This window comes from Pantherophis guttatus, chromosome 3 (assembly GCF_059756535.1).
Source record: "Pantherophis guttatus breed Tessera chromosome 3, ASM5975653v1, whole genome shotgun sequence".
NCBI lineage: Eukaryota > Metazoa > Chordata > Lepidosauria > Squamata > Colubridae > Pantherophis > Pantherophis guttatus.
In genome coordinates, this window is record NC_142065.1 from 184,976,473 (window position 1) to 184,988,962 (window position 12,490).

Here is a 12,490-nt window from a genome sequence, read left to right on the forward strand (position 1 = left end):
TGTCAGTAAAATCTGGAATTTATTATTTTCTCCATATACCAATTTAAACCACAATATAACTGTTTAGTTTTCTGTTTAGTTGCTTAGTTCATCAGTTCATATATTTTGAGTAAACATGTCATATGGAATTTAGTATTTCCAAAGCTTCTTTTTGTACCTGGAACAATAGAAGTGAAAAAATTATCATTTGACACAGTATGCAAATCATGTAAAAAATAGTTGTGTTAATGCACTGGTCTGCTAATTTGCCTTTGAATATTTTTTAAGAAAATAGAAAATCTACGCAGACATTTATTTCCAGGATTAGATCGGGTAGAAACTGATGCAGTGTGAAGCGGCCTCCCTCTGGAGATCAGAGTGCCTCTCTCTTTACTGCTTTTACACCAGATCTTAAAAGCCAGGCTTTTTGCTGAGCCTTCCCCAGTTTGATTTAATAGTACCATCTCTCTTTTTTTTTAAAAAAAAAAAACACAACAACTTGTTTTTATTTTTATATGGGATTTTGTGCTACATTTCTTTTTTAATGTGAACAGCAAGGGTATACAAAGATATTAAATAAACAAACATTGGGCTCTGAACATCCACTGAGAGAGTTGGTTTCAAGTTTCTGCTTAGTTACAAATCTGAGTCAATAATAATCACTTAAACCAATTTACCTCAGTGCTGCTATAAATTAAAACTGAAAAGCCAAGCTCCAGGTAAAATTCTCACAAAGAAGTACAGTGGAACCCAACCAGAGTATCGTTATCAAAATTTATGAAATCCTTTCAATCCTTTTCCCCTGAAAAAGGGACAGAAAGAAATCTACAGGAAATTCCTCTATTCCAACTGTCCATTTTTAAACTTAGTTTCGATGAAAAACATTAACAATGCTTTATAACAATATTCATATTACGCTAGATCTAACATTTCTATAATCATTTGATAGTCTGTTAACATCTAACGTTTCATAACATAATTATGATTTATTTCAATATACATTTCCAAGATTTCTTTAGATTAATAATTTATTAAATTTAGATGCTGTCCAGTTCACAGATGATTACTCTCAGCAAAGATCATGTTGGCTGGTTAGTTCTGAAAGTGGAACAATATATTTCCAAGATCGGGAAACAAAGCTTTAGGCTACAGTGTAATGCTAATTAAAGCACTGATGTGTGTTCAGTATGTGTTCTAGCACAAGAATATTTGAAATGTATTTTCTATATCTATATACATATCTGGCTGTGAAAGTAACTTACCTGCTTATCTTCTTCTGTATGTGGTAGTCGATCTCTAGCTTTTGTTAACCAAAGAAGGGCCATCTTTTTATTATTTAATTTCATGTAAGTCTTTCCCAAGAACAACAAGTTTTTACTATAGAAATTTGGTTCAACTACACAAAAATGAAAACAAACAAAAAACTTCTGGTTTTTAATTTATAATGTAAAGCTGATTTGCTTCTAATATTTTAAAAAGTTAAGCATAATCTCAGTACATATACAGAAAAGAGATAATGTGATACATTTTGCTGAATGGGAATGGTAAAGGATATTTGGTTCTATCTACACTGTAATGTTTTTATTTCATTATCACTAGACTGACATTCTGTATTTTATATATATGTGTGTGTGTGTGTGTGTGTGTGTGTGTGTGTGTGTGTGTGTATGTATAGTTAATATTTCGGGTTTCTTCCCGTGTAGTTGTGGATATATCCCTAAAAGGGTAGAAGCGACGTTTCGGCAGAATCCCATCTGCCATCATCAGGCTTATGTCAGCAGTCATTTTGCACTAACTAATCATATATATATATGATTTATATTAAATTTAAGATAGAAATTACTTTGTTTCTGTTCCTCAATATAAAAATCACTTCAATATACATCTTTATAATTCAAATTCTGAGGCAAGTTCATTTATGACTAAAACATTTCACATTCCTCTTCTGAGAAACACAATGTATAAATTAGTGGTGTTAATTTTAATCTTCCCATAATCAATAGAAACATTTTAATAAACAAAGAAGAAACGCTTGTTCTAACAAACAAACTCATAACATGCTTTCAAGATAGTTCCTTTAGCATCCTTTTTGAAAGTGTATTAAATAGTGTAATTAAAAAGTTGCATATTCAGTACTGTTTCAGTACTGAAACACTATGGATTTTCCAATTTATAATTTGGGTATCTAATGACTAGAGATGCTATTTTTTTCATTCTACATTGATACCAAAGTAGATATATTAGATAGAGCTGAAGGGAATTTGAAGAACTTTCATTTATCTATATCCTTCTTTCATGTAATACTATAAATCAGGGGTACCCAACCTGTGGGCTGTGCCCCACTAGTGGGCTGTGTCTGAACTGGGCCATGGAAATGGCGAGCGAAGGCACCCAGGCCATCCTCGCGTGAGCGTGGTGCTCCATTTGTGTGAATGGCAGTGCGCATGCATGCCGCTCACAGAAATGGAGCTGCGTTCACGCATGCTTGCCAACCACTTGTGTGAACCGTCCCCTTCCCCCCACAAAGCCGGAAATGCTGGGAGACTTTGCTATAAATAATTTATACTTTCATATAATATCTAACACATTTTAATTTTGATTTCAAAGTTGTCATGCAATGTACTTTCTTACATAACTTACCATTTTCAGCCTTTTGAAAGTACTGTAATGCCTAGAAGACATTAGCATTAAGATTAGAAGAATACTATTAAAATAATCCAAATCATTCCAATAAAAATTAAAATACTTCAATAGCTGCAATGTAACTTGCTTTCTAAGGAAAAACACAAAAGGTAATGCTATATGCTTTATAGTTTATATTCAAATGATATATTTATTTACAAATGTAATGTTATGTATTTTGTGAAATAGCTGGTATATTATCGATAATAACAATAAGTAGTTAGTCATTTAGTAGATGGTATATTTATTTTTCAGAATCTAAGTTTTATTCAAAAATATACTGCCTGACACTATAGCTTATAAAGAACTGACCTTTCAATCTCCATCCCCCCCCCCAAAGTTTTAAAGGATAATACACCCAAAAAAGCTATAGAAAATACTAATGGGACACATACTTCTTCATAGGTAGAGCTGGGTGGTGTTGAGAATAAAATAGCAGCTATGTTCCTCTGATACCATGGCATATCAGCAAATGTGTAACACCTATAACATAGGGAAAAATGTATTTATTAAGTATGTCTCCTAAGATCACAATATTTAAAGCCACATAACTAGAGGAGGCCAGTGAATTCTAACTTTAACCGAACTCTAGAATGGTGTATGCTTAACTGACTATTATACTTCCAAATCATTGCCAAAGAAGAACTAGAGAAGGCTGTAAGTTAAATGCCACTTAAGTGTAGAAAGGCCTCACTGGTTAGTTTTTTCTGTATGAACACTAGTTTTTGATTCCCAGACATATTATGACTTGGCTAGTCAGATAAATATATATTTACTCTGAAGAGATTTTGAGAATAGAGAGAGTAAGCCAAACACATTCTCTTCTCGGTCTATGCTATGTTCAGTTGGTAAGTTATAAGAATAGGACTTAGTTCAGCTACTCATTGGAGGAGGAATGGCAGCTTCAAAGGTGGCATAAAATGTTAGAAACTTCCATGGACAACATGTCAAGATTAGAAGAAACTGATCAATGAAAATCAGGCTGACAGTTAACATAGAACAGCAGCTAAAACAGACTAGCCATTTGAATAATTGTTGAAGACAGAATCATTATTCTGTCCAAATTAAAAGTGGCTGGTAGATGGATTGAACAGTTAATTAAGATTTATGGGATGCTGGGTGAGATCAGGATAAGACTCACCAAAGCATTCAAGAATTGCTGAAGAAAAGTGCCAAAGAGGAACAAATATACGATTTGTAACTATTTTTGTTTTAATGGTTTTAATTATTGTGATATAATTTGCCTCCCGGAGTCAACTGAATTGAGATGGGCAGCTATAAAAATTGAATAAATAAATAAAGATATGCTTACTAAGAATGCTTTAAGAACAAATGCCAAGTCTAGGGGAAAATACCTGAAGTATGCTTAGAGAAGTTGAGGAAAATTCATTTATGAAAGAATGTTAAAACTGAAATGTAAAAGTCTTAATTTATTCAGATAAGGCTTGACCAATACTCAAACTGCTAATAATATGACTAACAAGTCAAAGCTTGTATCTCTTTCATTATACATTATTTGTCCCTTTGTTTAAGACAAGAATATTCATCATTGTGTTTGCAGATCTTTTAAGATGCGTTATCTAGTTTGGAGGTTCTCAACATTATGGAAGAAAAGAAGGCCTTTTTTAAAATAAGGTTTGAGCAAAATGTTGCCACCTAGGATATAAATCAGTCAATAACTTACCACGAGAGACAAAACTTATGATAGTTGATCAGGAAAGTAAATATTAATGAATAATAAATGCAATCTCTAACCATTAGGTAAAAACTGGAATGGGAAAATATGTGATCCTTCGAATACTATCATATACAAGTCTCTGATCTCTTATGATTATCATGTTAGTTAGAGCTAACTAAAGTTGAAATTTAGTAATCACTGAAGGCAAGATCAATGGACCGAGTTACAGTGGGAATGAATGTACTATTGAAGACCTCAAGGACCAAGTGAGGGAGATTGTCTTGGAGAAAATCTATATGTTATCTATGTGGCTGTTAAGAGTTGTCACTAACTTGAGGGCACATAATAAATATCAAAAGAGCCATATGTTGCTTATCCTTGACTTAAATTATTCAGGGAATATATATATACAAAAAGTAAATTTCTCCTTGACATATCTTCTAAATAATGACTGAGAAACCACTATAATTAAATCGATATGCTTAACAGAGTAGAGTGGGGAGAGGTAAGTTTGGTGTTTAATTAGAAGGAAATGAGGATGGATCAAATGCAAATACAATGTTTTAAAAACACAACTAGTGGAGACATATTGCTAAAATTTATATATACTGTTATGTAAGACAATGCTGATAGAGTAGTTCATTTGTTCAGAGACGTATTGCTAAATACTAAAAGCATTGTGCAATTACTTCACATTCCACATATCAGGCAAAAATGTTGGCATTTCAAATATAATTTTGTTTAGAATGATCGTCTTACCAAATGCCCATAAGATGAAGTGAAGTAGCATCCTTTGGATTCAAATCAATTGCTTTCTGTTTAAAAAAAAAAAAAAAAGCAAAAGCATTTCTTTATCATTGCTTAATATTTACCTCCATAGCTCCTACCTTCCTGCTTACCTAATCCCTAGCAACAATTAAATTACATCATTGCATATTTTTGTCTGAAAAAAGTAATGAATTTCATATGATTTAGGGAGAAATATCCTTAATATTTAGTACACGTCTATGGCTTGTATAGATCAGATTTACATCCTGATGGTTGAAAGCTAACATTAAGTTAAGCCTGCTAGCATCCAACTTTCTCTGTTCAAGCTCACAAAACTATATTTAAAAACACAAATATCCTGAAACATGTAGTTGAAGGAAAAATGAAACACTGAAGAAATTATAATCAGGAATGTGCAACATTCAATAGGTGCTCACTAGGATTTATATCTGACCCTCCAACAACCTAATTCAAGTATTTCAGGGTGGTTTATGTATTCTCAGAAGTACATTTTCTAAAAGAGAATATGGTTTATTATATTCTTGATACCAGTAAAACACCAAAAATCACCTCCAGGATGAAAATTGAGACAAAATGTTCCATTTTGTACCTAACTTACTTATCCATTTTGAAAGAGCTTATTAACAAGGACGCAGGTAATTTCCTATTTCATGGAGTTTACTTTAACTATTATGTACTTTAAGAGAAATGGACCACAAAAGATTTCTAACAATCCAGGAAAAGGTCAAGACCATTAGAAATAGTGAATTCTTAAAACATATAATATGGCCGAGCTACAGTGAACAATGGATTAAGCATGGATTAAAGGAAAAAATGGCCAAATAAACTGAAATAAATTGAGATGAGTTAGTTTACCTTTTCTGCTCTATATTTTAGAAGTTAATTAAATAAATGTTAATTTCCTACTTCATATAATGACACATTGAAAAGTTTAAACTGCTCTTTATGTTTGTTATTTCAACACCCCCTTAAACAAAAAAGTTTAACTACACTGAAAAGAATAGAAATGCAAAAAAGTACAGAAGTCTTCAAGTTCCTGGGACTAGAACTGTGTCCCTCAGCAAGCATGCAGCAAACATAAATTACCGCCTCTGAAAAAAGAATGGCAAGACTTCTGAAACATGAAGGACTATCATTCTAAATTCATGCTGACCATGACTTTTCAGTGACAACAAATTATCCTTCTTTGGTTCCTTATTACTTAAATGTATCTAATGTAGGCTTCAAAAATGTTACTTTTTTTGTAATATTTTTCTTACAAAAATGTATTTTTGTATATGTTAGACAAAACCCATTAAAATATTTTTAAGCATTCCCTATTAATGAAGACAGTGAGAGTTCAATGATTCATATATAATCCAACAATTAAAAACACTTCAGTTTCTAATTTATTCTTCATCATAAATTGCTCTTCCCTCATGTTCAGGTTGTGTGGCAGAGAACACAAGGTTAATACAAAAATTAATACTTTTAAATACCTGAAAATGTTCCTTAATAACAAAAGCACTGGAGATTTTTTTCTTTATTCCTTCATAATCTCCCACATCACTGAGGCATATTGCATACCACTAATAAAAAGAATGAAATAGATTATTTAGCAATATGAAATATTTAGGGATTAAATTATTATCATAAATATATTTCTAACCATACTAAACAAAGATTTATTTTAAGCTTCAGTCAACAGGGAATGCTAGGTAGTTAACTGTCTAAAATGAACTATAGTTAAAACTAAATAAATGGCATAAAATTTCTTACGAGGCCACGCTGAAGGAGGTTTTAAATTAAATTGAGATTACATAAAAGTCCTGAGAGAATAATTTTGGAAGAGTGAAGAAGAAACTTTCCCACATCCTACATTGAGACAGGGCTCTGAAAAAATAGACATTTAAAAGAAATTCTATGTTAATGTCTAGACAGGTTCATACTCAAACAGAAACTGACTAGCTATAACTGTCTAAGCCATTCTAGGTTTTTAAAGTTAAAATTTGAACTCAGAAATAACTGGCAATAACTTAGTTCATTTACAATTATTATTGTACAATTGTATACAATTATTATCTTACACTATGCAATACTTGTGTTTTAAAAGCAAAAGGGTGCTCCGGAGCATCCAGGGACATCTAAGTTATATGTATCTTCATCTTTTAAATCAACTGAATCTTTACTTGGGATCATGCAGCAACATCTGCATTGTTTTCCCTTTAAGTATGCCTTGGTATGTATCACTAGTTGCAATATTTTCAATATTGGTATCTACTTTAAAGCAATCAAGTCAGTAGAAATATTACAGCAGCTAGGGTTTCTGGAACTCTCTGATCTCACTTCATTTGGTAGGCTGGTTTGAAATTATATGTCGAGCCTAGCCTCGCGCTCGACAACACTGACATGGAATGAAAAGGAAGACGGGAACAGACCTGCATACACATGGGGATGGTGGTGGTGGCACTGGGTGTTAGGCGGCTGTGTGCGGGGTGTGGGGAGGTGTATATGACGGAGCTAGGAAGGATGCTAGTGTGTTTGCTGCTGGTTGTGGAGAATGACGAATGCTGGCACCAAGGGGAGAAACTGCCGACACGCTACCAGCGTTCCTCTGATGGACAATAAGCACCGGCATGGTAACCCAGGTTTCACTGATGGGCATGCTAATGGGTGTGATGACTAAAGGGAGGGCTATTTAAGTGTCACAAGCCGGATGGGTATAGCACCAAATTCAGATCAATTTGATTGCAGCGTGTACCTGGAGCCAGCGCGCATTAAACCAGCATTATCCAAAGAGCTGAACTTGGTGGTTTCTGTGTTTTGCTGCGTTTTGCCTGGGAACCCTGAGATTATAATTGCTGTATAATTAAATGAATCGAATACGAGTTTGTCATTTAAGATATGAAGGAATTGTTGCAATTTTCCTTTCAAATTCCTAAACTCAGAAATGAGCCACTACAAAATGTAAATTGTTTATCTGACCTTGTGTACGCTATAACAAGTGTTGTCTTTCTCAAGTGCCTTCTCTGCATAATCAAGGGCTTCATAAGCCAGCTGCTTCTTTTTTTCTGCTGAAGTTTGACTAAGCTGAGCAAGGTCTCGTAAAGCTCGTGCCAGACGCCATAACACTTGTGCATTTTCACTACATATTAACATATATAATAGGATATATTGATTATAATGTACCATAGTAAGGTATCAATGTAAAGACATATTTATTATACTTTTAACTACCAAACAATAGTTCTGTGGGACAATTTTATATACAACAATATAAAGGCAGCTTAATAATAACACATCACTGCATGACACTATAATAATTTTAACTGAGTATTTTGCAGCAAACTATATCTAGTGAACTATATCTAGAAAGTAGAGGTACTCTACCAATATAATCAGCTCCAGAAATTAAAGTCTGGGTATATTCAAATTTACCCAAAAAGAAAGTTTTTATGAACCGTACATTCCCAATCTTCTAAATGCATTAAAAAAAAAAACTGATCTTCTTAGAACTTCAAACTGTTTTATTGCTCATTTTAATTATTATAGTGTCATGCACTGATGTGTTATTTCATTTTGAGTGTTTTCCACTGAAAGCAATTAGAAGAAAAAGTTGTTTTTTAAATGAGAGTAAAAGGACTTAAAAGATCCATTATAAAGTATTCTAAAATTCTGATTTCAACCCTTCCATGTATCTAGTAATTTTGTACCATTGCTGTGAGCTTTATGCCAACCTCATCCAATCAGAGCACGCTGAAAAAGCATATTGTACCTGTTTTTGTGTTCACTCAGCAACTGATAAAGCTTTTCTGTTTCTCCACTTCCGTAGAGATAGTCTGCTTGATCTAGGATTTCACCAACTTATGATATAATAAAACAGGAATTCAGTGAATCTGCTCATCTGTGAAACAGGCATTACTTTATAGAAAAATAATTGATGTAATTGCATACAGACATACTAATATTACAAGCATCAGACAATAGCATCATGATAATCAAAACATCTTTCTATCAACAGCTTTATATGGTACTGTTAGGTTTTGTCTATTAACAGGAAGTGTTTCCAACAACTACCCCTCTTTCTGAGTCAGTGTCAAAGAGCTATAAGATTAAAGATAAAACACTGATCTAGTCTAATCTTTCCCAATTTACCTCCTCTCAGATAAATTAGACAAGTCATGAGTCAACAGTATTATTGGCACAACAAAGAAAATAGGTGATATAAGTATTAGGTGATACAGTCATGGCCGTAAATGTTGGCACCCCTGAAATTTTTCCAGAAAATGAAGTATTTCTCACAGAAAAGTATTGCAGTAACACATGTTTTGCTATACACGTTTATTCCCTTTGTGTGTATTGGAACAAAACCAAAAAAGGGAGGAAAAAAAGCAAATTGGACATAATGTCACACAAAACTCCAAAAATGGGCTGGACGAAATCATTGGCACCCTTTCAAAATTGTGGATAAATAAGATTGTTTCAAGCATGTGATGCTCCTTTAAACTCACCTGGAGCAAGTAACAGGTGTGGGCGATATAAAACTCACACCTGAAAGCAGATAAAAAGGAGAGAAGTTCACTTAGTCTTTGCATTGTGTGTCTGTGTGTGCCACACTAAGCATGGACAACAGAAAGAGAAGAGGACTGTCTGAGGACTTGAGAACCAAAATTGTGGAAAAATATCACCAATCTCAAGGTTACAAGCCCATCTCCAGAGATCTAGATTTGCCTTTGTCCACAGTGCGCAACATTATCAAGAAGTTTGCAACCCATGGCACTGTAGCTAATCTCCCTGGGCGTGGACGGAAGAGAAAAATTGATGAAAAGTGCCAATGCAGGATAGTCCGGCTGGTGGATAAGCAGCCCCAAACAAGTTCCAAAGCAATTCAAGCTGTCCTGCAGGCTCAGGGAGCATCAGTGTCAGCGCGAACTATCCATCGACATTTAAATGAAATGAAACACTACGGCAGGAGACCCAGGAGGACTCCACTGCTGACACAGAGACATAAAAAAGCAAGACTACAGTTTGCCAACATGTACTTGAGTAAGCCAAAATCCTTCTGGGAAAACGTCTTGTGGACAGATGAGACCAAGTTAGATCTTTTTGGTAAAGCACATCATTCTACTGTTTACCGCAAATGGAATGAGGCCTACAAAGAAAAGAATACAGTACCTACAGTGAAATATGGTGGAGGTTCACTGATATTTTGGGGTTGTTTTGCTGCCTCTGACACTGGGTGCCTTGAATGTGTGCAAGGCATCATGAAATCTGAGGATTACCAACGGATTTTGGGTCGCACTGTAGAGCCCAGTGTCAGAAAGCTGGATTTGCGTCGAAGATCTTGGGTCTTCCAGCAGGACAATGACCCCAAACATACATCAAAAAGCATCCAGAAATGGATGGCAACAAAGCGCTGGAGAGTTCTGAAGTGGCCAGCAATGGGTCCAGATCTCAATCCCATTGAACACCTGTGGAGAGATCTTAAAATTGCTTTTGGGAAGGGGCGCCCTTCCAATAAGAGAGACCTGGAGCAGTTTGCAAAGGAAGAGTGGTCCAAAATTCTGGGTGAGAGGTGTAAGAAGCTTATTGATGGTTATCGGAAGCGACTGATTTCAGTTTTCAGATTTCAGTTATTCCAAAGGGTGTGCAACCAAATATTAAGTAAAGGGTGCCAATGATTTTGTCCAGCCCATTTTTGGAGTTTTGTGTGACATTATGTCCAATTTGCTTTTTTTCCTCTTTTTTTCCTTTTTTGGTTTTGTTCCAATACACACAAAAGGAATAAATATGTGTATAGCAAAACATCTGTTACTGCAATACTTTTCTGTGAGAAATACTTCATTTTCTGGAAAAATTTCAGGGGTGCCAACATTTATGGCCATGACTGTATATAAAAGAACAAAATCAGACAGAGAAGGAATATGTTAATATGATAAATATTTTATATATGTATTTAGAAAAATATAAACTTTGTAAAGAAACAAAATATGCAAAATCCACTTTATATATATTTTAAACCATCCATCAGCAGCAAATCCTGTATCAATACAGATACCAGTGCCAATCTCCATTTCAATAATCATCTTAAGGCTGAGCTTCCATCTCATCAATATTTTTCTAAGTAAAATCCTTCTATTTGATTACTTTAAATACATAACTAATTCCTGGGCTTCAAGGTTGTTTAAGAGCTCTGATAGAAAGCATACAAAATTATAGTCTGCAACATTATTTGCAGTTTCCAAGATCTCCAGAACATGGGTCCAATATTTTCAGACTGTCCTCTTTTGTATTGGGTATGAAGGGTGAAAGGGATTCCTTAAACCTTCAGGGTTTTAAAATACTGATTGAAAGAATGAAATATCAGACTGATAGTCCCCTTTTCCATTTTAGAGAACAAAATCAGTATCTAAATATTTCCAAGGCTGAACATATGGATTTTTCTTCGCTGAGTCACCTCAGTGCTAGGCCTCAGAATCATCAAATATCCTCTTCCACTTGATATTCCCCATAGGATCACATTACTTTGAACTTGCTATCCTTTTATTGGATACTGAAGACCTGGCTTTCCCTCCAGGCCATAGGTAAGGTAGAGTAGGCGTCACCCAAGTGTGTGTTTTCTACTGGGGTTTCCCTGGTTATCACATTATTTGTTTTATACTATATTGTATTATATAATCTGTATGCCATTAGAGTTTTAGTGAGTTGTGTGGCTTTATAAATTTGATTTATAAATAACTGAGAGAGAAAACAAACTGTATCTCTTATAAGCAGCCATACTTAGTCCTTCCTCTAATAAAAAAATCAGATTATATTTTAGGGATGGGGGATTGGATTTGACAACTCTACATTTTTAGAAAAAAAAATTCTTACCTTTCACATCAGCACGAACCATAGCAGACCGAGAGATTACTAGATAAGTGTTGTATCCCAGGTAGGACAATGCTGAGAATATAAATCCTCTTTTGAAAATTCTGGATTTTTCAAACACCTAATAAAAAAAATCAATATAGCTATTTACAAATCTGATACCATTTTTTTAAAATCTAAGCATATATGTTCACAAAGTGGATAAAGGTGGAATTTGAGCATTAGTACCAAGTACTATGCTAAGACATATTGTGGCTTACTATAATATGGAATTAGGGTCATTGCTTTTTTATGGTAATATGTAACTTCACATATTTCAGTGTGTTAAAAGCTATCTATTGTATGTCACAAATCTTTAGTTCATTCTATCGATAAACTCTATATTTCTGTCCCCCAAATAATTCAGTGCTACCTTTGGTTCTTTTTCAGCTGTGACCATTTTATCAGGGCATCTTGTTTACAATGAAACAAAATATTGTAAGCTTAAAAACCTCAAGCCTCAATGTATCTTTC

The 12,490-nt window shown here is 34.2% G+C and overlaps 1 protein-coding gene across 4 annotated transcripts in view; it reads right to left on the reverse strand.

Annotated features, from left to right (window-relative positions):
• The window catches only part of RMDN1 (regulator of microtubule dynamics 1), a 15,075-nt gene continuing 2,585 nt past the window's right edge, over positions 1–12,490 (reverse strand). For 2 of the 4 annotated variants that reach the window (XM_034422379.2, XM_034422381.3), the window contains exons 2-10: positions 11,981–12,098; positions 8,883–8,970; positions 8,093–8,252; positions 6,607–6,696; positions 5,099–5,154; positions 3,057–3,144; positions 2,620–2,650; positions 1,242–1,375; positions 1–157 (exon numbers count right to left, since the gene is read on the reverse strand). In XM_034422379.2, coding sequence (XP_034278270.1) covers positions 119–157; positions 1,242–1,375; positions 2,620–2,650; positions 3,057–3,144; positions 5,099–5,154; positions 6,607–6,696; positions 8,093–8,252; positions 8,883–8,970; positions 11,981–12,098 — 804 coding nt within the window. In that variant the 3' untranslated portion in view covers positions 1–118. Of the gene's footprint in view, positions 158–656; positions 782–1,241; positions 1,376–2,619; positions 2,651–3,056; positions 3,145–5,098; positions 5,155–6,606; positions 6,697–8,092; positions 8,253–8,882; positions 8,971–11,980; positions 12,099–12,490 lie in introns of all 4 variants that reach the window. The other 2 variants (XR_004592298.3, XM_034422380.2) reach the window with 2 other exon arrangements.